The following is a 23,319-nucleotide window of genomic DNA, read 5'->3' as shown; positions in this document are numbered from 1 at the left end:
CTTTACGCATATGCCCCAATATTTATGTTTTGTGCTCTACACTCTAGGGGATCATTGGATCCAGCAATCCTACAACACAAAACCCATACATAAATAGCCTTAAAAGAGCTGCCAGCCATGGGTCGCCCAGTTCTCAGTTCCTGAACAAGTTCTACAGCATGACTCAAAGAATCTGAGTGCCTGCAACACCACATGAGTTATTTAGTTATTTGGATCCCCTCAGCTAATGCTTTTATTTTTTCATATTTGTTGCCCTCACTTCCTTCTTTCGCTTAGTTATTTATATCTTAATCATTTTTCCTCCTAGTTCTTATCTGTGCCATTCATTTCTATCCTCTTTTTGTCTTTATCCCTCAATATGTCTTCATCATCTCTAAACTGAAACATTGATTACCAATGTACTATGTTTGACTTCCTACTTTCTATGGCAACTCCTCCATCATGCTTGTCTACCCTTGCCCACACAACAGGTGATGCCCTCTCATCCTGGTGTGAGAGAGACCTGGACTTCCTTTTTAATCTTCTCCATTGTATCTGTCTCTTCTACCTCAGGAAGGAACTAATTGCTCAGGAAGATACAATGGTGTCATTTACTGTTATATGTGTTTATTGGCAGTAGTTAATATTTTTCTTCCTTCCGATAAGTGTAATGACCAGCAATTCTGTCTCATAATTTTATAGTTTTCATGTATGAATTTTCCTTTTGACAAAAAAACCTCACATTTTATGAGATTTCAAACAAACAGCACCAGAAGTAGACATTGATGATCTTACACTAAACGAGACACACTGAGCAAAATCACTGAGATCTAGTTGGATAACAAGTTAAAATAAACTCATCACAAAGATAAACTAATAAAGAAGCTCTGTTCACCACGTTTTAGCATAAGAAGCATTTCTCATTAGGGAGACCTGAGACAAGAGCATTGCCTTATTCAATACATTTTTATTCCCATGTTACTGTACAGAATTGTCTCCCAGGATAGTGACAAAAGAAAAAAAAATTGTTTATTAAGTGGAAGTGAGTAGTATAATAAGAAATTGCACACATTCTGTAAATATGGCTCAGTGTTTTCAGGTGTGCATAAATATTTTCTTTACAAAATATCACTGTAATCCAGTAAATATAAGGCTAACAATGCAGATAAGCAGCAGCTGTTTAGTATAACAGATGAGGCAGGAGCCTTTTTCCAAAGTAGCATAAATTAATTAAATTAAATTTGATGTTATTAATTTATTCATTGATTAATTAAATTTGATTAAATTTAGATAGCACAAGTACGGATAGCATTATGGAGTATGGTGATAGACTTTTTTTTATTGCAGTACACGGATTAAGTTTCTATGATTTCCTAATCTTTTGTTAATGCGTGCATTGGCTCGTTCCACATCCCTGAAGGTTCTCCTTTTAGTGGGATTTACAGAACATGATGAATGGATGACTGAATTCTTGCAGTAACATATAATCTTCATTAGTCTGTCTTAGTATACTTTATACAAAAGCTCAGCCAGCACCATTTATTATCTCTGGTCATCTTGACACTGGTTTATTCTGGTTGTTTTCTTGCTTTTCTGGATAAGATACATTTTTCTTATGGTTAGTGTTAGTATTTTCTATTTTGTTTACATACATTTACACAAATAAGAAGTAAGAGCCTCGAAAATGGTACCCCAGTTTGTACAGTCTGAAAATCACATCTGTAAGCAATAATATGGTTGTCAATGTTGGCTGAGGTAATTTCTGCTATATGTCTCCTACTATGGAGATGAGACTGAAACCATTTTTTCACAACTCATTGTACTAGTAGCTCCATTTTAGTGTAGAGTATACACACATTCCACATAGGTTAGTCAAAAATAAAATTACAACTCACTCGAAATACATAGTGCATAATTGCGCTATGTATTTCCAAGATAAGCTAAACTCATCATGTAAATGTAAACATCGGCATAAATGTGCACTGTTACTATATATTGCTGATTTTAACAATTGACAAGCACCAAAAGAGTGATACATATGTAGACATGCCAAGCTCCACAAGGTATTTTTACTGGTGACAAACCTGTTTGTAATTTTATTTTTGACAAACCTTTGTGGAGTGTGTAATATACTTTCCACTAAAATGTTAACATGGCATGACTAATGCGCACACAGTGGAACATGACATATAACCAAAAAAGCTTTTGAAGATCTAAAAATGACAGTCTTATCTGTAGAAACTGGTCAATGAAAAACAGTTTTGAACACGATCTTGGCTGTAAAATATTTCTTTAAAGTGCATACAGATTGCTCCTTCTCATTTCTCATTATCAGAAACTTCAATCATGTTTACAGTAGTATTTGCCTATGACAGGACACAAACTGCAGCAGCGTCTGATTTCTCATTTAATTGCTGAGTAAAGTAATTACACATAAATATCTATAATATCAAAGTAATTTTTTTTCCATTGATTGATATGTTTACCGTAGTCCTGACAAGAATGCAGAGATAGCAGAATTTCATGCTCTAGTTTACACTTTATGATAGAGAGTTACTTGCACTTTTGATAGTATTCCCTGATTTCTTCTCCTGTATGTTAGCCTTTGGCCCATGTGATTGTACCAGCTAGTGGGAAGCAACATTAAGTTTCAGGTATATAATTATGGAAGGACAGACCACCACTACCCTTCTGTGGTGTCTTTCTATGCTACATTAACTATACTCTCTTTAATGGTGACAGAGGATTGTTATTGTGAAATATTTGTGAAGCACTTGTTTTTTACTTTAAAAAAATAAAGAAGTGGAATTAAAAAAATACTTACACAATGATCAAACTGCACTGCATTGATAACCATGAAGAGAGACAAGTCATATTTATATGGGACATAATTCCCATGCCATGCAACGACATCAAAAGGGCTGTGCCCTTGCTGAGCAACAAACAGATGTCCTTGGAATTTACTAATAACTCGGTACTGACTTTCTTCAACTGAACGGTCTTCAAACCATGCAACAGGTGTGAGAAAGTCCCGTGGATTGGCAAGACCATTTGCACCTTAAAATGAAAATGCTTTTAGTTCATCGATTAAGACATGGGATGAATGCTAATATCACATTACAGTACAACAATAAAACAACTGCCGGCCGGTGTGGCCGAGCGGTTCTAGGCGCTTCAGTCTGGAACCGCGCGACCACTGCGGTCGCAGGTTCGAATCCTACCTCGGGCATGGATGTGTGTGATGTCATTAGGTTAGTTAGGTTTAAGTAGTTCTAAGTTCTAGGGGACTGATGACCTCAGATGTTAAGTCCCATAGTGCTCAGAGCCATTTGAACCATTTGAATAAAACAACTGGCAGATCAGATGTTTAACTAACTGTCCTCCTTACTTAATCTGAGCTCATTTATAACAGTTCACCAATACAAAGTGCAAGCAAATAAAGTGGGCTCTAATAACCCATCATTATTACAAGCAAGTAGATAAAGTGGACTCTGACAATCCATCATTATTACAAGCAACATGATAGTGGAGTTTTGCATTGTATGACTAAGTTATCTTGACTACAAGCCTTAGCATATATATTTGCTTTGTGATGACCTGCATACTCTTGTTTCATAAGTAAGCCCATAAACTATGAATTGTGGGACAAGAAATAGTCACAACATTATTTAACAATAAAGGAAACTCCTGGATGGAACAGTACATAATATACAGGAAAGGCAACTGCTCACCTATACTGGACTGTAGTGAGGCAAATAACAGAAAACAATTCACACATTAGCTTTCAAGCTATTGCTCTCTTTCTCCAAATAGTACATGCAGTCATGAACACAACTAAACAGGTGCCCAAAGTCACACTTCCACACTGCGACTGGTTATTGATTATTAAGGGCAGTGGCCTAGGTGGACAGAGATGAGAAGATGGTAAGGAAGGACACATGAGGCAAGGAGGGGGTAGCAGGGTAGTGTGGGGCAGGTCTTTTGACAGATGACTCACTGACTGCACAACTAAAGGATTTCAGAGGGTAGGGTGTATAAGTGATAGAGGATGGAGAGGGTGGGAAAGGGAATGAGAGATAGATGGAAATGAAAGGGAAGACAGGAAGCACAAAGAGAAAAAAAGGGAAATAGGTGGGGAAGGGGGGGGGGGGGATGGGAGGGAGGGAGGAAGGGAGAGAGAGAAAGAGAGAGAGAGAGAGACAGAGAGGATTTTTTTCACATGAGGGGTGGAGGGGGGGGGGGGGTAAGAAGAGTGGTGGGAGAAGGCAGTACACAATCTGAAGAGGGAAGGAGTGGTGTGGACAGAAGAGAGAAGAGAGAAGGAAAAAAGGTAAGATAGGGCAGTGAATAACAGGTTAGTGGAGGTTTAAGTCAAGATGACTGTGATAATGTAGGATATCCTGGCTAGACAATTGCCACCTGTTTAGTTGAGAGAAACTTGTGGTGAAAGTGTGTATCCCAAAGCCTCGTGAGGTGAAACAGCTGTGGAAGTCATTTGTGTTGTGATGTGCATAATTTTTGGCAACTGGGTGGTCAATTCTTCAGTTTACCATATTTTGTTGGTGGCCATTCACGTGAGTAGACAGTTGGTTACGTGTCATGCCCAATTGTAATGCTGTACAATAATTGCAGTATAGCTGATGTATAATGAGAACAACATTATGAACAGGATAAATTGCTACCCACCATAAATGTGACTCTCTGAGTTGAAGATAGGCATAACAAAAAGACTGTTACACACTGAGCTTTCAGTCAAAGCCTACTAGATGCTGCCTGGCAGAGCACACTGGGACTAGAAGGCGGCAGGACAAGGCTGCCAGGCACAACATCAGGTAGCCGTAGGGGAGAGGTTTGGGGGGAGCGGATATAGGGAGTGGGAAAAAGAGGTTCAGACAAGGGGAAAAGACTGAGGTATGTTGGCAGAGTGTGGCACACCTCTATGACACCTTAAACACCCACTTTCTGCATGCTTCCCAAAATCCACAAAACCAATGGTCCTGGACACCCCATTGTAACTTGTTATTGTGCCCCACCAAAGTAATTTTGGCCCTCATTGATCAACACATCCAACCAATTGTCCAAAATCTAGCCTTCCACTTTGAAGATATCAACCAGTTCCTTTGCTGACTTTCCACATCCCCACCCCTTTACCTCCTGGATCCCTACTCATCACTGTTGATGCCACTTCCCCAAACATCAGCATCCTTCAGGCCCATGGTCTTGCCACTGTTGAACACTACCTCTCCCAGTGTCGTTCAGATTTCAGACCTACTGTCTCATTCCTTATACACTTTACTAACATTATCCTAACACACAACTACTTCTCCTTTGAAGGGAAGGTGTACAAACAAAACCACAACACAGCCATGGGCACCCACATTGCACCCGCCTATGCCAACCTGTTTATGGACCACTTAGAGAAAACCTTCCTAGCCTCCTAAAATCCCAAACCCCTGATCTGATTCAGATTCTTCTGGATATGTCAGACATATGGTCTGGACTTGGGGCCAAAACATCCTATTTTCATTCCTTCATAATCTCAACACCTTTTCTCCCATCTGTTTCACCTGGCTCTTCTCAACCCAGCGTGCCACTTTCCTGAACATTGACCTCCGCCTCTCAGATGGCTCCACTCATATGCCTTCCCATCTGTTTCAACTGGCTCTCCTCAATCGAGGGTGAAAACATGCCACCCTTCTGGAAATTAACCTCCTCCTCTCAGATGGCTCCACCCATGGCTCTGCTCACTTTAAACATATCAACCATACCTGTGTTTTGACAGCAGCCATCCCTTACACACTAAAAGTCACTCCCATACAACATGGCCACTGGGCGGCATAATTGCAGTGGCAAGAACTCTCTTGTCCATTATGTTGATAGTCTCACAAAAACCTTCAAGACAGACAGTCTACAAACAGGTTTCCTGCGCCATATCCGTATACAACCCCAATCCACCAACCAGCCCAAGATCTGGTTACAAGGGAGTGTCCCCTTCATCACCCAGTACCAACCCAGACTGGAACAACTGAACCACATCCTTTGCACTCTTTTAATTATCTATCATCATGCCCTAAAATGAGGGACATTGTACCGAAGATCCTTCCCAAACCTCATAAAGTGGTGTTCTATCACCCACCCAACCTCCATAACATCCTAGTCAATTCACAGGGATCATATTCCTGTGGAAGATCCACGTGCAAGACCTGCCCAATCTACCCACCCAGTACTTCCTATTCCAGTCCCATTACAGGCTTGTCCTATCCCATTAGAAGCCAGACCTCCTGTGAAAGCCACAGTGTCCTACACTAGCTGTGCTGGATCACTGCACAGGTTTTTATATTGGTTCGACTACCAGCCAACTGTCTAGCAGAATGAATGACCACTGCCAGACTGTCACCAAGAGCAAAGTGGACTGCCCCTATGGCACAGCATGCAGCTGAATGTAACATGCTTGATTTTAATAGTTATTTCACTACTCGAGCTATCTCAGCTTCACAAATGGGAGGTACCCTTACAACTCATTCTCCACTTCCAAAATTATCCCAGCCTAAACCTATGATAACCTACTGGCCCCACACCCTACACCCAAAAGTTTCTGCCCCCTCCATCCTATCACCTCCTCCAAGACCTTGTCCTTTCACCCTAATTGTGCACTGGTCTTTGACAATGCATCCTTTTCTGCTCCTCTCATTTTCCACTCCCCCTCAACTCCCCCACAGCCTCATGGCACTGCATCTGGCAGTCTTGTCCTGCCACATTCTAGTCCCTGCATGCTCTGCCACACAGTGTTCTTCTCTCTTCCAACCTACCTGTACCCTGCTATTCCCGCCCCCTTCCCTGGCCCACTCTGGAATGCTGCTTGTGTTCCACAGACAGCTGCAGTCTGTCCAGAGCAGCTGGAATTAGGGGTCAGGCATACATGAGATGTACCTGCTTGTGTGACTGTGTGTGTACTTTGGGTGCTTTCTTTTCTTTCCTGAAGATAGCCTTGCCCAATATCTCAGTGTGTAACAGCCTTTTCACTGTGCCTCTCTGCAACTCATTTTTATAGTGAGAAGCAATCTGTTGTTGTTGTGGTGGTCTTCAGTCCAGAGACTGGTTTCATGTAGCTCTCCATGCCATGCTACTCTATCCTGTGCAAGCTTCTTCAAGTAACTACTGAAACCTACATCCTTATGAATCTGCTTAGTGTATTCATCTCTTGGTCTCCCTCTACGATTTTTACCCTCCACGCTGCTCTCCTATACTAAAGTGGTGATCCCTTGATGCCTCAGGATATGTCATATCGGCCGGTCGGTGTGGCCATGCGGTTCTAGGCACTTCAGTCTGGAACCGCGTGACCGCTACGGTCGCAGGTTCGAATCCTGCCTCGGGCATGGATGTGTGTGATGTCCTTAGGTTAGTTAGGTTTAAGTAGTTCTAAGTTCTAGGGGACTGATGACCACAGATGTTACGTCCCATAGTGCTCAGAGCCATTTGAACCAATTTTATGTCATATCCTACCACCTAATCCCTTCTTCCAGCCAAGTTGTGCCACAAATATCTCTTCTCCCCAATTCTATTCAGTACCTCCTCATTAGTTATGTGACCTACCCATCTAATCTTCAGCATTCTTCTGTAGCACCACATTTCGAAAGCTTCTCTACTCTTCTTGTCCAAACTATTTATTGTCCATGTTTCGCTTCCATACATGGCTACACTCCATACAAATACTTTCAGAAACGCCTTCCTGACACTTAAATCTAAACTCGATGTTAACAAATTTCTCTTCTTCAGAAACACTTTCCTTGCCATAGCCAGTCTACATTTTATACCCTCTCTACTTCAAACGTCATCAGTTATTTTGCTCCCCAAATAACAAAACTCATCTACTACTTTAAGTGTCTCATTTCCTAATGTAATTCCCTCAGCATCACCCGACTTAATTCGACTACATTCCATTATCCTCGTTTTGCTTTTGTTGATGTTCATCTTATATCCTCCTTTCAAGTCACTGTCCATTCTGTTCAATTGCTCTTCCAGGTCCTTTGCTGTCTCTGATAGAATTAGAATGTCATCGGTGAACCTCAAAATTTGTATTTCTTCTCCATGGATTTTAATTCCTACTCTGAATTTTTCTTTTGTTTCCTTTACTGGTTGCTCAATATACAGATTGAATAACATCAGGTATAGGCTACAACCCTGTCTCACTCCCTTCCCAACAACTGCTTCCCTTTCATGCCCTTCCTTTATAACTGCCATCTTGTTTCTGAACAAACTGTAAATAGCCTTTTGCTCCCTGTATTTTACCCCTGCAAAATTCAGAATTTGAAAGAGAGTATTCAAGTCAACATTGTCAAAAGCTTTCTCTAAGTCTACAAATGCTAGAAATGTAGGTTTGCCTTTCCTTAATTCATCTTTTAAGATAAGTCATAGGGTCAGTATTACCTCACGTGTTCCAACATTTCTACGGAATACTAACTGAAGCAATCTACCCTCTTCATAATATTGTTGATATTCCATCCTATACTTTTCATTGTTTGATATATATCACATGGCTGCTTTCATATGTGGCCCTTCCTTTTTATTAGGTACGAAATGCCTGTGACTGGACTGTGGTTGGAGGGTGTGTGTGGGACGTGTCTTCCATCTATGCCCACTACAAGGGAATGAACATGGGTGCAGGATTTGGAGCAGGAGTGGAATAGGGATGGAATGGACAAGGACATTCTGTAGTTTGGGTGAGTAGTGGAACATGACTTTGGGTGATGTGGGTAGAATTTTTGGTAGTGTATCCCTCATCTCAGGTATGATGAGAGGTGAATAATGTGGTTGATTTTCTCAAGACCATGTATTTGTAGATTTGGGATTTGAAAGTAAAGTAATGAGTGCTCTACTACAACTTGCTGCTCTTGCAGTGACAGCCCTTTTCAGACATATTATTCCAGAGCTGTTTTTAGCATATTTGCCGCTGCCAACTTGTGAGGCACAATTTGACTGTTAGCAGATCGCATATGTTTATTTGTAAATGCATTGTTTATTTACTGCTGCCCATGTCAATTCACCTTCCTATCTTCAACCTTTCTTAACAATTCTTTTCAGTCATTGCTTTTGTCTTCCACCTGCCCAACCATGAATCCATGGTCATTCTACCTCTGCCAATTCTGAAAACTCTCTTTTGCCCTAGAGAAACTTGAATCACACGTCCTCTTTCTGAAATTTTCTCTGGCACTTGGTATCTCTCCTAATGGGCTTACCATTAAAACTGGCATCTCAAGATGTCACCTGTCCTACAGTAAGAACCTTCACCTTTTCCCATTCCATCAATTCTTCACCCTCACCAGTCTGGTCCTTCATAATCATACAATCCAAGCTTAAACCACATTTGACAGCCTTTACTCCTTTCACAAAATCCTTTTACTCTGTGATAACAGCTTCCTATCACTGCCCATCAAGGAATGGAACAGCCTTCTCAGCAACATCAGAGGAAGCTGTTCCAGCCATTCCTGTCTTACATCCACAGGGATTACCTATAGGCAAGAAAGAGCCTATCACTCCAACCCCTCATGCCCTGCTGACATACTCTGCCTTCAAAACTCCAAAAATTTCCTCTGCCTCCATGAAACACACTGAACATCCAGCCTATAGCACTGTCATCAACATTTCACCAAAATTCTGACCCCTGCAAAAGTCTCAATACTCTCTAAGGGTCTCACCATTAGCCAGAACTCTTAAGTTCAATCATGCTGGACTTGTGAGGGACCTTCTTTCCCTTACTCATTCTCTGCAGTGGAAACAATTTTTTGCCATGCACCCCAAAGACAACAGCCAACCAAAACCACACACAGCCTCCAACCTGTGATCCTCCTGTCCTTCCAGCCCGTCATCCCTTGTAATCTTCCAGGAATTCCTCACTTCTAAGCTGACCTCACCTTTCTTTCCTAAATCGCTCTCTATTGAGTTGGAAGTCACTCATATAGAACACACAGCTATCCATAACCTGAAAACCAATCCAAACATTGTCATCCTTCCCACAGAAAAAAGCTCCATCACTTTCTGACACCTCTGCATTTGAATCTTATGATCATGATCCCATTCCTGAAGTTTAACATGACCTCCAGCACCTCCTCAAGGCCTTAGGTATATCCCAAAACCAGACACCTGAAACCATTGCCCTCCTTCCTCACACAAGCAACCCCCCCCCCCCCTTTTGGATTCTTACCTTTCACCTATCCCCCAAACCCAACATTACATGTCTCCTTACCTTACCAGTTATCCCACTGCCACTGGTCACAATGCTCCCACAGAAGAAACCTCTGCCTTTGATGACAAATACTTCCAAACTATTGTCTGTAACCTCCTATACTACATTCAAGAAATTGACCACTTCCTTCAACACCTTTCCACAGTTCCTGTACCATAGCTACAAAACTCCTTGTTGGTCACCATGGATGTGATTGCCTCATACACCAACATCCCCTATTCCCATGGCTGCAACACCATGGGGCACAGTCTTTCCAAACACCCTCCCAACACCAATCCTACCACCTCATTCCTAACCCTCCTAGCCAAGAACTTCCTGACCCACCATTATTTCACTTTTGAAGGCCAAATCTATAAACAAATCCATGGTACTGCCTTGAGTACATGCATGGCACCAACCTATGCAAACTTGTTTATGGGCAATCTGGAAGAATCCTTTCTATCCAGTCAACACCTAAAGCCTCTTATCTGGTACAGATTCATTGATGACATTTTCATGCTCTTGACTCATGGCAGGAACAACCTCTGCTTTTTCCTCTGTAACATCAACACTTATTCCCAAATTCTTTTCACTGGTCCTTCTCAACTCGATATGCCACCTTCCTAGATGTTGGACTAAATGTTCCATGTCAAAAAGTCCCTTCCTTACTGCCTTGCCAGATCTACAGTGGAAAGCAGCCATTGTCAGTACATACCAATAAGCCTTCCAGAGTGTTTATTGGCATTCAGAATGAACTCAAAAATTGTGATGAGGGATCTTCATCAGCTATAGAATATTTCAGAACAAATGAAAATTTGTGCTGAACTGGGACTCAAACCTAGATTTCCGGTCTGTCGCGGGCTGTCGCCTTAACACTTTGACTATCCAAGTATGCTTCCAGGTGTAGCCCAACTCTTCACTTGTCCTGGTATCCAGTTTCCCTCGTGCTTGTACTGCATTACTGTGATTCTCATCCAGGGAGAGTAGACACTAGGACAAATGGAGATCTGGGCCACTCCTGGAAGTGTGCTTGGTCAGCTGATGGGGTTAAGGCAACCCTTCACGACATGCAGGAAATTCGAGTTCAAGTCCCAGTCCAGCACAAATTTTCATTCATTCTGAAATATTCTACAGCTGATGCAGAGCCATAATTGCAATTTGTGAGTTCATTCTTAATTGAATCTGGTTGTTGAACATCACTGTATTGTCTCAGACTATGCATTGCAACCTTCATTGACGGATGATATCTCATCCATCTCATCCATAAACAGACATCTCATGTCATCTCCTCTTTGGACAAAGTAAACCTGTTAACCAGCCACTGGCTAGTACTCCTTTGACCACTCAGTATCTCCCTGGGCCTGGAAAGGTCAGCCACATCCTTCACATCTTGTCACTTCCTGAGATGAGAGATATTCTACTGAAAATACCACCCACATCACCCAAAGTAGTGCTCCACTGCCCTTCCACCCTACAGAATATCCTTATCCATCCCTATTCTAACTGTGCACCCAGTCCTGCATCCCATGAGTCATTCCCTTGTGGTTGACCCAAGTGCAAGACCTGTCCCGACACGAGCTCCTACCACAGTCCTGTCGCAGGTATTTCCTACCCAATAACATGCATGAACACATTTGAAAGCAGCCATGTTATATATCACTTATTCTGCAATTACTGTACGGCATGTGTGCATGACAAATAACCAACTGTCTACTCACATGAATGACCACCAACAAAATGTGGCAAACTGGAGACTTCAGTTCAGAGCATTCAGTTGATGAACATGCTGCATGCCACAACACAAATGACTGCAACAGCTGCTTCACTTCACGGGCCTTTTGGATACCCCCTTCCAGCACAAGTTTCTCTCAACTGCACACAGGTGGAAATTGTCTCTCCAGCATATCCTGCATTCCACTAACATCCTGGCCTAAAACCTCCAATATCATGTTTGCCATTGCCTCACCTTTATCTTATTATGGAAGGAAGAAATTTTATCACTTACTACATTCTTGATTTTCATGGAGTAAAACTGTTGCATCAGGCACATTTATTTAATTTATTACTTCCTTGCAATTAACTCTATTCACAACACATTTTTCAGACAATATCCACACATACCACTGAACATCCTGCAAAATTATATCATTTTATGACACACAGTTCAGCACATATGATGTCTTAAACACTGAGATGCATCATAAACTAGTTTTTGTTTATAACAAGGCAAAAATTACCCATATTAATACTCATTTAGGCTTTGATAAGGAGAGCACTTGCTTCCAACAAACCTTAAACATAATTTCAAACCTTTTTTTACATTTTTCTCACTTACATGCTTGAAGTCAAATATTTCACACATTAATTCGTTTATAAAGTAATCTTAATTACAAGGCTATTTTATAGGTGAGTGTTCAGTTTTTTGAAGAATTAAGGATGTACAAGTACCTAAATAACTGCCACTAGTACAAGAAGGAAATAGTCTTGAAATTCTGGAAAGAGGGGAATGACTAAACATAGAAATACGAAATAATGCATTCTGTTTGTGAGATGTTGATATGTCTGCAAGGCTGTTAATTAGATTATTTTCTTATGGGCTCCTCCATTCATTCACATATTGTGTTCTGTAAAACCTATTGTGGAGGAGAACATTCAAGGATGTGGATCAAGTTGAGTTATACTTTGACAACTGCTAATTTGCTCATACTGATAACTATGAAAACTTCTTTTTACATGTTTATGTCTGATAGGTGAAGACAGCTGCTTGGGAAGAGATACTTCTACTGCTCACTTGCTATTTTTATCTAATACCAGAAACAAAGCATTTATGTAACTTTACGCAAACAATTATCATCTGTGTATGTATTGACAATGTGAAAAGCTGATTAATACAAACATTAGAAATATGTGAAATTTGCATCTGTGAGTCCAAATATGCTGGTAAATTGTAGAAATAGGTAATGAGGTACTCTTATTTTGTTTTTGAGTATTATGTATTATATGATTGCAGTTTGTATATCCTTGAGGTATGATAAAGTCATTGAACTCTCACTGAATCAGTTCAGATTTACAGAATTTGATGAAACATTGAAACAAAGTTTCACTGTAGCATTTTTGTATAGACTGATTTCATCTTAGTGTCAACTGAAGTAAATTAAAGATAACACACAAGAATTTTTTATTAACTTTCAAACTGTGAAATCCTAAAAGACTTCTTTGGCTACTACATAAGACAACTATTTCAGAGATAAGACTGCATCTGAATCTTGACTGAGTAAATCTGTTCCACTTACCAATAGGTCCTAGGTATGGGAGCTGGAAATGATTATCAAAAACTTCCAGTATATAGCCTCGTGATGGTTTGGTAACATGCACATTAAACCTCATACCTTGCTGTAACACAAATAATCAATATGCGTAATCAGTTTTCAAATTACTTTAAAATTAATGATGCAGAATTATGAATGGTTTAGTTACCTGGATGACACAGATTTCATTTGGAGAAACAGTCATTTTCCCAAATTCTGTTGTAATATACAGTACACCTTGCTGTGGCACTGAAACAGTTACGGGCAGTCAGCTATTGCTTGTGTTATAAATGTCTTTCCTTTATGTATGTAGAAGATTTTATAATTTGTGTTACTGCACAAAAATGAATTTTCTATTGGAAAAACTAATTTTCAGTGAGATCTGTCCAAATTTTGTTTTAATAATATGGTATAATTTGAAAAATGTAGCATACGAAGTGTGACTGGAAAGTTTTAAGAGTGGATCCACTACTGCTTATTGGTTTGGCAGGCAGGTACACAGAGAGTGGGGAGTGTGTCATTGCTTTGTCCTTGAATGCCCTCTGACAGAAAACTGCATTTCCTTTATTCAGTTCATTGTGGGAGCTGGTTGAGTGGAGGTCTGTTAGGGCTTGTTGCCAGATTCTGTCTGTGTGAAAATGGACGTAAAAACAGAGCAACGAATTTGTGTTAAATTTTGTTTTAAAACCAGGAAATCAGCTTCTGAGACTTACAAACTATTAAAAACAGCTTTTGGAGATAATTGTATGAGCCAGTCAAATGTTTCGTCTGTTTCAACAGATTTAAAAACAGCCACAAACCATTTGATGATGTGCTGTTCTTCCACATCAAAAACGAATGAAAATGTTGTGAAAGTTTGCGACTTAGCACACTCTGATCATAGACTTACAATTAGAGAGATTGCTGATGAACTTAATTTAAGTTTCTATGCAGTTCAGTCAATTTTAACTGAAGATCTGAACATGTGTCGAGTGTCCACAAAATTCATTCCAAAAGTGTTGTCAAGTGACTAGTGACAATACCGACTTGAAGTGTGCCAAGAACTGATTAATTGGACTAAAAATGACACAGATTTGTTAAATATCGTAATTACAGGTGACAAATTGTGGGTATATGGATATGATCCTGAAACCAAATTGCAGTCTGCACAGTGGAAGACTCCAGGTTCACCACGACCTTAAGCATGGCAAAGTCGGTAGAAGGTGAAGACAATGTCGGTGATTTTTTTCAATTATACCAGTATTGTGCATCATGAATTTACCCCTGGAGGACAGACAATTAACCAGGAATAGTACAAAAGTGTCCTTGAGTGTTTGCACAAAAAGGTGTGGAAGAAAAGGCCTGCATTGTGGAAAGACAGGAGTTGGGTGCTACACAATGACAATGTTCCAGCTCATTGTGCCTTCTCCATTGTTGAATTTTTGACCACATTCAAACTTCCTGTGCATCCACAACTACCATATTCCCCTGATTTGGCCCCTGCAGACTTCTACCTGTTTTCTAAACTGAAATTTTCTCTGAAATGGAAGCGATTGACTCAATTGAAGACATCCAGGCAAATATGGAGAGCATTCTTAACACACTTCACGAAAAAAATTTCCAGGAATGTTTCCGAAAGTGGAAACACCATTGGAACCAGTGTGTTCAGTCAGAAGGGGACTAGTTTGAAGGAGATGCATCACAGTAGCATGTAAGTACCACCTTTGTACAAGTACAAGCCCATTCTTAAAACTATCCAATTACACCTCATATGTGTGGTAATGAGTGCACTGCTGTGGAAAATGTAAAGTTCAGAGATTACACATATGATGTAAACAAATACTTCAAACATGTGAAAAGAAACAAGAGTATTTACAATAAAAACAATGATCCCAAGTGACCAGCTGGACATGAAATGCATAATAATTGAGATAAGACATTGTGGATAATGAAATAAGGGATGTTGTCTTCTATTTAGATAATAACAGAACAGGCTTCAAAACACTATGACATCAGAATGGACTCAAAGCTACGGTTTCATCAAACCAGATGCCTGTATGAAAGAATTTTTAAAAGTCTGTAATTATAGTAATCTGGCATTGCAAAATCTCTGCATAGTATGATTCAGTGGTGCAAATGATGTTTATAAAAATGAGCTTAGTGAAGCTACTTGAACACGGAAGATGATCACAAACAGAATAAAAGATCAAAAAGTTCTTGCAATAGGCTTACGTTACAGGCATGTTCTAATGATATGGTCATATGTAAACAAGGAAATCCAGAAAGCCAACAAGATTTACCAAATAATTTACCAAAAAATTGCAGATCTAAGGATAATGTTTTCTTTCTTGATACAACTGATTTTTAAAGAATGTGCATCATGAATCACGAAAACCACTTAAACAAGAAAGGCAAATCCTATTTTATGTTAAAAAAACATGCAAGATAATGAAAACTATTTACATAAATAATGAAATAAATGATCCAATTCTGTTGGAGACAATGGAACATCCAGACAGAAGAGGCTCCACTCAAAAATGCAACCAGCAACTGGCTACTGAAGGTAAGCCTGCCCTCCTACACACAGATTCCACTGAAACAACAGCTGCAAAAGAAGCATATTCTGGAAGACATATCAATGAAAAATTCAAAAAATTCATGAATATATTCAAACTAAAATGTGAGGAAGCATTTCCTAAAATAATACATTATGATGGGGAATCTACTAAAAAAGTACTGGGCTGCAAAAGGTATCAGGAAATCCTCTGAAACTCTGAAATATATTATTTCAATCAAACATAATAAGAGTGATCCAGCCTTCTTACAGTCTTTCTCAAATAGAAAAGGATGTACAGAGAACTGCTGCAGGATAAAATGATAAGACCACACAGAACTCAAACAATAAAAGCAAACTCATTTGGAATATAGTAAAACAAGAAACTGGAAACACAAAGCCAAAACAGATGAACATAAAAATTAGAAATAAACATAGTGTAGCAGATAACACTAAGGACGTGACCAACTTTGTAAACAACTACTTAAGTAATATGGCAACCAAACTGGAAGAAAAGATTCAAAAAGTACAACATTCAGCTGCAAATAACTATGTACCTTACACAATGCTGCTGCTACACTCAACTGGGGATGAAATCAGTATGATTGTACATAAATTTAAGAGTAAAATGTCCACAGCTCTAAATGAATTTTCAATGTGTCTACTAAAAGACTGCATTAGCAGCATCTAAGCACCCCTAACAGACATTATAAATGAGTCATTTTCATCAGGTTGCTTCCCTGATCATCTAAAGCATTCAGAATTCTTCCCATAAACAAAAAAGGTGATACAGGAAATATAGAGAATTACAGATCAGTTTCATTGTTGTCTTCTTTTTCAAAAATAATAAAAACTATTATCAAAAGCAGACTTATCAATTATGTAAATAAATACCAACTGCTGTGCAAAGAGCAGTTTCGTTTCAGGTCTGGAAAAGGAAAAAAAGTTGTTGTAGCAAAATTTACAAAAATAGTTTTAGAAGGCCTAGATAAATGAGGACAAATAACAGACATTTTCCTAGATCTCAGTAAAGCATCTGACACAGTGGATCAGGAAATACTTCTGGGTAAACTTGAAGTGGTTGGAATACGGTGGTGAATAGATGGTTTAGCTCTTACATAGCATACAGAGTGCAGAGGGCAGAGATATCCCAAATTTCAAGTGACTCAAATTATTTGGTTAAACATCTTTCAGATTAAGGAAACTAAAGATCCTCAAGGGCCTGAGTTTGACTCATTACTGATTTTCATTTGCATTAATGACTTCCTACTGTGGGTCACACATGGAAAAATGCTGTTATTTGATGATGACAGCAGTACAGTAATTAAGACAGAACACAAGAGACATAAAAGTAAAGGCTGAACAGGCACCTATGGTGGCCCACTATGGTCAAATGACAATAAAGTAGCTCTTAATGTAAAGGCGACTAATAACATGAGTTTCTATATAAATAAAAAACCTTATATGACAAAGCTTAAAGCACATAATGAGTCGGGGGTATCTCCAGAAACTTATTTCGACTAGAATCTCACTGACTGTAGTAGAATTGTCTTCAGTGATGAGTTCTGCTTCAAACTGAGCCCCAATAATCAGCAATGATATGTCTGGAGATGTCCCAGATGGAATACCAATCTGACTGTCACCCACCATGTGGCTAAACCACCATAAGTGATGGTCTGGGATGCCATTTCATTTTATGGTAGGACCCCTATGGTTGTCATTCCCATCACTCTTAGAGCACACCAGTATATCAATGATATTCTACACCCCATTTTGTAGCCCTTCATGGAGAATCATTGTAATGGGATTCCCTCCTCTAACATTCTCTCTCTCTCTCTCTCTCTCTCTCTCTCTCTCTCTCTCTCTCTTTTTTTTAAAAAAAATTAGTCAATACCAAGTAACTAGTATAGGTGAACATTATCTCAGCCATTTCACTAAAAGAATTTTATTTGATTTTGTATATGATGTATTATATTTCAGGCTAAAAAGAATAAAAAGAAATTAACTGTACATACAGTTAAAATTCTTCTTCTTTTAGAAATATTTGAAATTATGAAGTATCTGGCTTATTTAAAATTGCTCTTATTAATTACACAATCTGACAATAATTATAAATTTTATTTCTGGACTCATTTACAAAGTAATGATATATTTTAGTGATAAATCTTCTTTTGTCAAGAAAGTTTGTAAACTCTTTGGAATATTGTGAGTACTGCAGAATGTTGGGAGTAGTAGGCATGCCTCTGATGGAAATGCACGTGTTTTTAATTTTGTCTGCAACAATGTAATTGACGGTTTTATGAAAATGGAGATTGTAAAGTCAGTGTGATATACGACGGTGAGCCAAATGAAAACCTTAAATTTGTAATAACAAATCGAAATATAGTGCCGTTATCCTGTACATTGGTAATCGTGCTACAAACAGCGTGCAGAATGGCCTGTAGGTGGCAGCATAGTGCAGATGCACACATACCGTCGCAGTATCAGTATAAAGAAAGCCACCCCACTTGCAACTTGCACCAGGGAAGAACTGCATTCTGTTATTCGGTTTTTGCATAGTGAAGGTGTCAAACCTATTGAAATTCATTGACAAATGAAGGTTCAGTATGGTGATGCATGTTTGTCACAGCAGCAAGTCTATGAATGGAGTAGGAAGATTGCAAATGGTGTGACTTCAGTGGAAGATGCTCTTCATCCAGGTCAGGCACAACGAGTTGTGACTTCACAGAACATTGCAGCAGTTGAAGCCATAGTGAAGGAAAACCACCAAGTGACACTGAATGACATTGCAGCATGTTTACAGATTAGTCATAGGTCAGCACACCATATTGTGCATGATGTGCTCCAGTTTCACAAAGTGTCTGCAAGATGGGTGCCACAGCAGCTGACTCCTGAAGTGAGAGAATGACGTGTTGATGCTTGTGAATAACTTCTTCAGCGCTTTGAATGATAAGGTGATGGCTTCCTTGCAAGAATAATTATGGGGGATGAAACCTGGGTTCACTTCCACCAACTGGAAATGAAGAGAGCAAGCAAGGAATGGTGCCATTCCTCATCACCAAAACCAAAGAAGTTTCGAGCAGAACCATCAGCAGGGAAGGTTATGATGACTCTCTTTTGGGATGAAAAAGGTGTCATTTTTGAGCATTACATGACTAGAGGTACTACTGTCACCAATGCATCATACACAGATCTCCTAAAAAATAATCTGCGACCTGCAATCAAATCAAAGTAACACGGATTGCTGTCAGCAGGTGTCCTTTTGCGACATGACAATGCAAGGCCCCACACTGCCCATACAACAGTTGCAACAATCACAGACCTAAACTTTGAGTGTCTTTCTCATCCAACATACTCACCAGACCTTGCCCCAAGTGATTTCCATATGTTTGGACAATGTAAAGACGCAATGGGAGGAAAGAAGTTCCATTCTGATGAAGAGGTACGCCACATGGCGCATGAGTGGTTGTGCAGACTATGAAAAGAACTTTTTTCTAAAGGAGTTTATGCACTTTGTAAATGCTGGAGGACTTGCATTGAGCATGGGGGAGACTATGTTGAAAGGTGATACAGCTTTATACCACTTTTGCACAATAAATAATATTAAAAAAAAATTTAAGGTTTTCATTTGACTCACCCTCATAGAAGAGTGGGATGAAATAAAGGAAAATCATAGCAACAGATAGTAAACCATCAATTATTTAGTCTTCTGGAACACACGATGTTATAAAAAAATTTCAGGCTCAAGACCGTACCGCAAGACGCAAGAACTGCAGCCAACAAGAAGTCAAAATGAAGATAAGTAAAAAGTTTTTCTTTTGTATGAGGGCTATCCACAAAGTACATTACATTTTTGTTTGTGTCTGTTAGGAGCAGGGCTAGTGCGGCCATCTTGGTGTCATGGCATTCTGCCGCTCAGTCGGCATCCTGCCGTGCTAGTGAGAGGTTCGTGCTGTACTCCGTTGAGTTACTGTGACAGTTTGAAATGTCAGCGTTAACTGAAAATGCCGTGAAGTGTGAAGTGCGTGCTGTAATAAGGTTTCTGACTGCAAAAAACTGTACACCGATAGAAATCTATCAGCAGCTTTGTGAAGTGTATGGGGATAACATAATCACTGAAGGTGGAGTGCGTCAATGGGTCATAAAATTTAAAAATGGCCGAACTAATGTTCACGATGAAGAGCGAAGTGGAAGACCCAGCATAGTGACTGCCGAACTTGTCAAAAAAGTCGATGCTGTGGTCCATGAAAACCGTAATTTCACAATAACGGAACTCTCTATGAGTTTTCCACAAATTTCAAGAAGTCTGTTGCATGAAATCATTACCGAAAAAGCTTGGTTACCACAAGTTTTGTGCGAGATGGATACCAAAAATCTTGGCAGAGATTTACAAAAATCAGCGAATGGCTGCAGCGTTAACGTTTTTGGACGCTTACGAGAAAGATGGCGACTCATTACTTGATCGCATCATTACTGGTGACAAAACATGGGTTAAGCATGTGAACTGCAAGACAAAATTGCAGTGAATGCAGTAGTGGCACACAAATTCCCCCAAAAACCCAAGAAATGCATGCAGACAATGTCGACAAGGAAGGTGAAGGCAACTGTCTTTTGGGACAGAAAAGGTGTGATTTTTGTGGATTTCCTGGAAAGAGGCACTACAATAAACTCTCAAAGGTATTGCCAAACTCTGCACAACCTCAGAAGAGCAATACAAAACAAGCACAGGGGAAAGGTGGGCTCAAAGATCTTGCTGATTCATGACAACGCCCGGGCCCACACGGCAAATGCCACTCGTGAACTTCTCGAATCTTTTAAGTGGCACCGAGCAACTTCCACTTATTCCCAGCAATGAAGAAGTGGTTGGCTATGCAGCATTTTGATGACAATGCACAGCTTCAAGAAGAGGTAACCACGTGGTTGAAGGCGCAGGCGGCCGAATTTTATGACGAAGGAATTTCCAAGCTCGTCCATCGTTACGATAAGTGCCTTAATTTAAATGGCAACTATGTAGAAAAGTAGTATTTAAGTGTGACTTTCATCTGTATATAATTAAAAAATTTTCCAATACTTTATTTATTTTTAATTCCAAAATGTAATGTACTTTGTGGATAGCCCTCGTATATCTTATGCCTCTCGAAGCTTTCAAAACTTTTAGAGACAGGATTTTAATGGTAATGTGTGGGAGGGTAAGATTACACCATCCTGGTTTTATATTTCATCATGATGAAGCCCACCTGCACATGACGAGAGTTTCTCTTGCGTGTCTTCATGTTTGCCAAACCCTGCCTTGGCCAGCAGAGTCACCAGGTCTCTCCCTAGATGAGAACGTTTGGAGCATTATGGGCAGGGCCCTCCAACCAGGCCAGGATTTTGGTAATCTAATGTTCCAATTGAACAGAATTTGGCTTGATATACCTCAGGAGAACCTCCAATTACTCTATCAGTCAATGCCAAGCTGAATGCTGATTGCATAAAGGCCATAGGTCAACCAATATGTTGCTGACTTGCTCAATTTGTGAAGCTCTTTCTCTTGAATAAATCATCCAGTTTTTCTGAAACTGTAATAATCTGTTTGTCTGTACATGTACATCACATTTACCTGTTTCTGTCCCATTCAGATATGAGGGTAATCCCAAAAGTAAGGTGTCCTATTTTTTATAAGTACATAGACCTGTTTATTTCTAAAATGGTTTACATCAGTTTACAGTTTGAACACTCAGCTATTTTTCGACATAATCACCATTTTTGTTGATGCAATTTTGTAGATGCTGTGGCAATTTTCGTATGCCCATGTCATACCAGCATGCCGCCATGCTGTTTACAAAGTTATGAATCTTTTCTTTCACCTTGTCATTGGAGCTGAATTGCTGGGACCACAATTAATGCCGATAGGTACTGTGAGACTCTGAAAAAACTCAAAAGGGCAATTCAGAACTGGAGAAGAGGAATGTTGAGCAAAGGCATACACATTCTCCATGACAACGCTCACCCATACATCGCTTGGCAAACCATTGCTCTCCTGCAACAGTTTTAGGGGAACATAATCACCCACCCACCCTATAGTCCTGACTTGGCAACCAGTGACTATCACCTGTTCTCTAGGTTAAAAGAACATTTGGCCGGAAAGTGATTCAGCTCTGACGACGAGGTGAAAGAAGAAGTTCATAAATTTATAAACAGCATGGCGGCAAGCTGGTATGACATGGGTATACAAAAACGGCCACAGCATCTACAAAAATGCATTGACAGAAATGGTGATTATGTCAAAATATAGCAAAATGTTTAAGCTGTTTACTGATGTAACCCATTGTAGAAATAAACAGGTCTATGTACTTACAAAGAAACAGGAGACCTTACTTTTAGGATTACCCTCGTAATTCCTTCATGGTGCAACTTTTGTTTGTGTTTGTGTGTGTGTGTGTGTGTGTGTGTGTGTGTGTGTGTGTGTGAGTGTGTGATAAACTTCTCATGTTTATTCCATTGTCTTACGTACTTCTATTATAAATAACGCATATATGTACGTGTAATGGTGACATCCATACAGGGCAATTTGTCTCTGGATAAATAAATAAAACCAGAAATATAGTGCAGATGATACAGCAGTGGACCACTGGACTGCTGTTGGATATTAGCGAGCAATACCAAATAAACTAGATACAAATGAGAACAGTTATTTTTGTTGTAGCTTTGTCATCTTTATGAAATGGAAAACATTTGCCTCTTCCTCCTTTAGCAGTCATAAGTGGCCAATATTTTCAGTATAATGTACAGTAATATTATTTAGCTGTGTTAATCTTTAGTATTATATTAGCAAAGAAATACAAGGTTAACGTAAGACCTACAATTTATTGCTACATGATATATTTGCTTTAACTTGTATTTACCTCAGAAGATACCATCAAACTGCAATGTACTATTTGTTCCGCTTTTCTTAATTTCTTTACTCCCTAGTTCTGAATCAACAGAATTCAGAAGTGTTTTATGTGTAGTCACTGTTATTATTATTCAAATCTGGTCTGGTGAGTACCATGTGAAACAGCTGATTTATGAGATGTATTTCTTTCAATTTTTTGGCTTCCCAGTACTTCTTCTTTCTCATTCTCTATTATTCTCTTCTTTCTTCTGTCCATTTCCCCACTTCTTCTTTTGCATTTTCTTCTGGAATCCCTTAACTTTTCTATTCTTTCCCTGAATTCATGCCTGTTTTCTAGGTCTTTTTTATTCCCAACTCATGCAAATCTTTCTTGCTTCTGTAAACAATGAAATTTGGGTTT

General features: G+C 39.5%; 1 protein-coding gene across 1 annotated transcript in view; it reads right to left on the bottom strand.

Moving 5' to 3' along the window:
- Positions 1-23,319, bottom strand: part of LOC124594826 (homogentisate 1,2-dioxygenase) — a 96,013-nt gene that overhangs the window by 29,527 nt on the left and 43,167 nt on the right. Inside the window, exons 5-7 of the mRNA XM_047133270.1 lie at positions 13,679-13,758; positions 13,495-13,594; positions 2,804-3,036 (exon numbers count right to left, since the gene is read on the bottom strand). Of these exons, the coding sequence (XP_046989226.1) occupies positions 2,804-3,036; positions 13,495-13,594; positions 13,679-13,758 (413 nt within the window). The remainder of the gene's footprint in view (positions 1-2,803; positions 3,037-13,494; positions 13,595-13,678; positions 13,759-23,319) is intronic.

The sequence above is a fragment of the Schistocerca americana genome, chromosome 2 (genome assembly GCF_021461395.2).
Source record: "Schistocerca americana isolate TAMUIC-IGC-003095 chromosome 2, iqSchAmer2.1, whole genome shotgun sequence".
NCBI lineage: Eukaryota > Metazoa > Arthropoda > Insecta > Orthoptera > Acrididae > Schistocerca > Schistocerca americana.
This window is presented reverse-complemented; position numbering and strand designations above follow the sequence as displayed.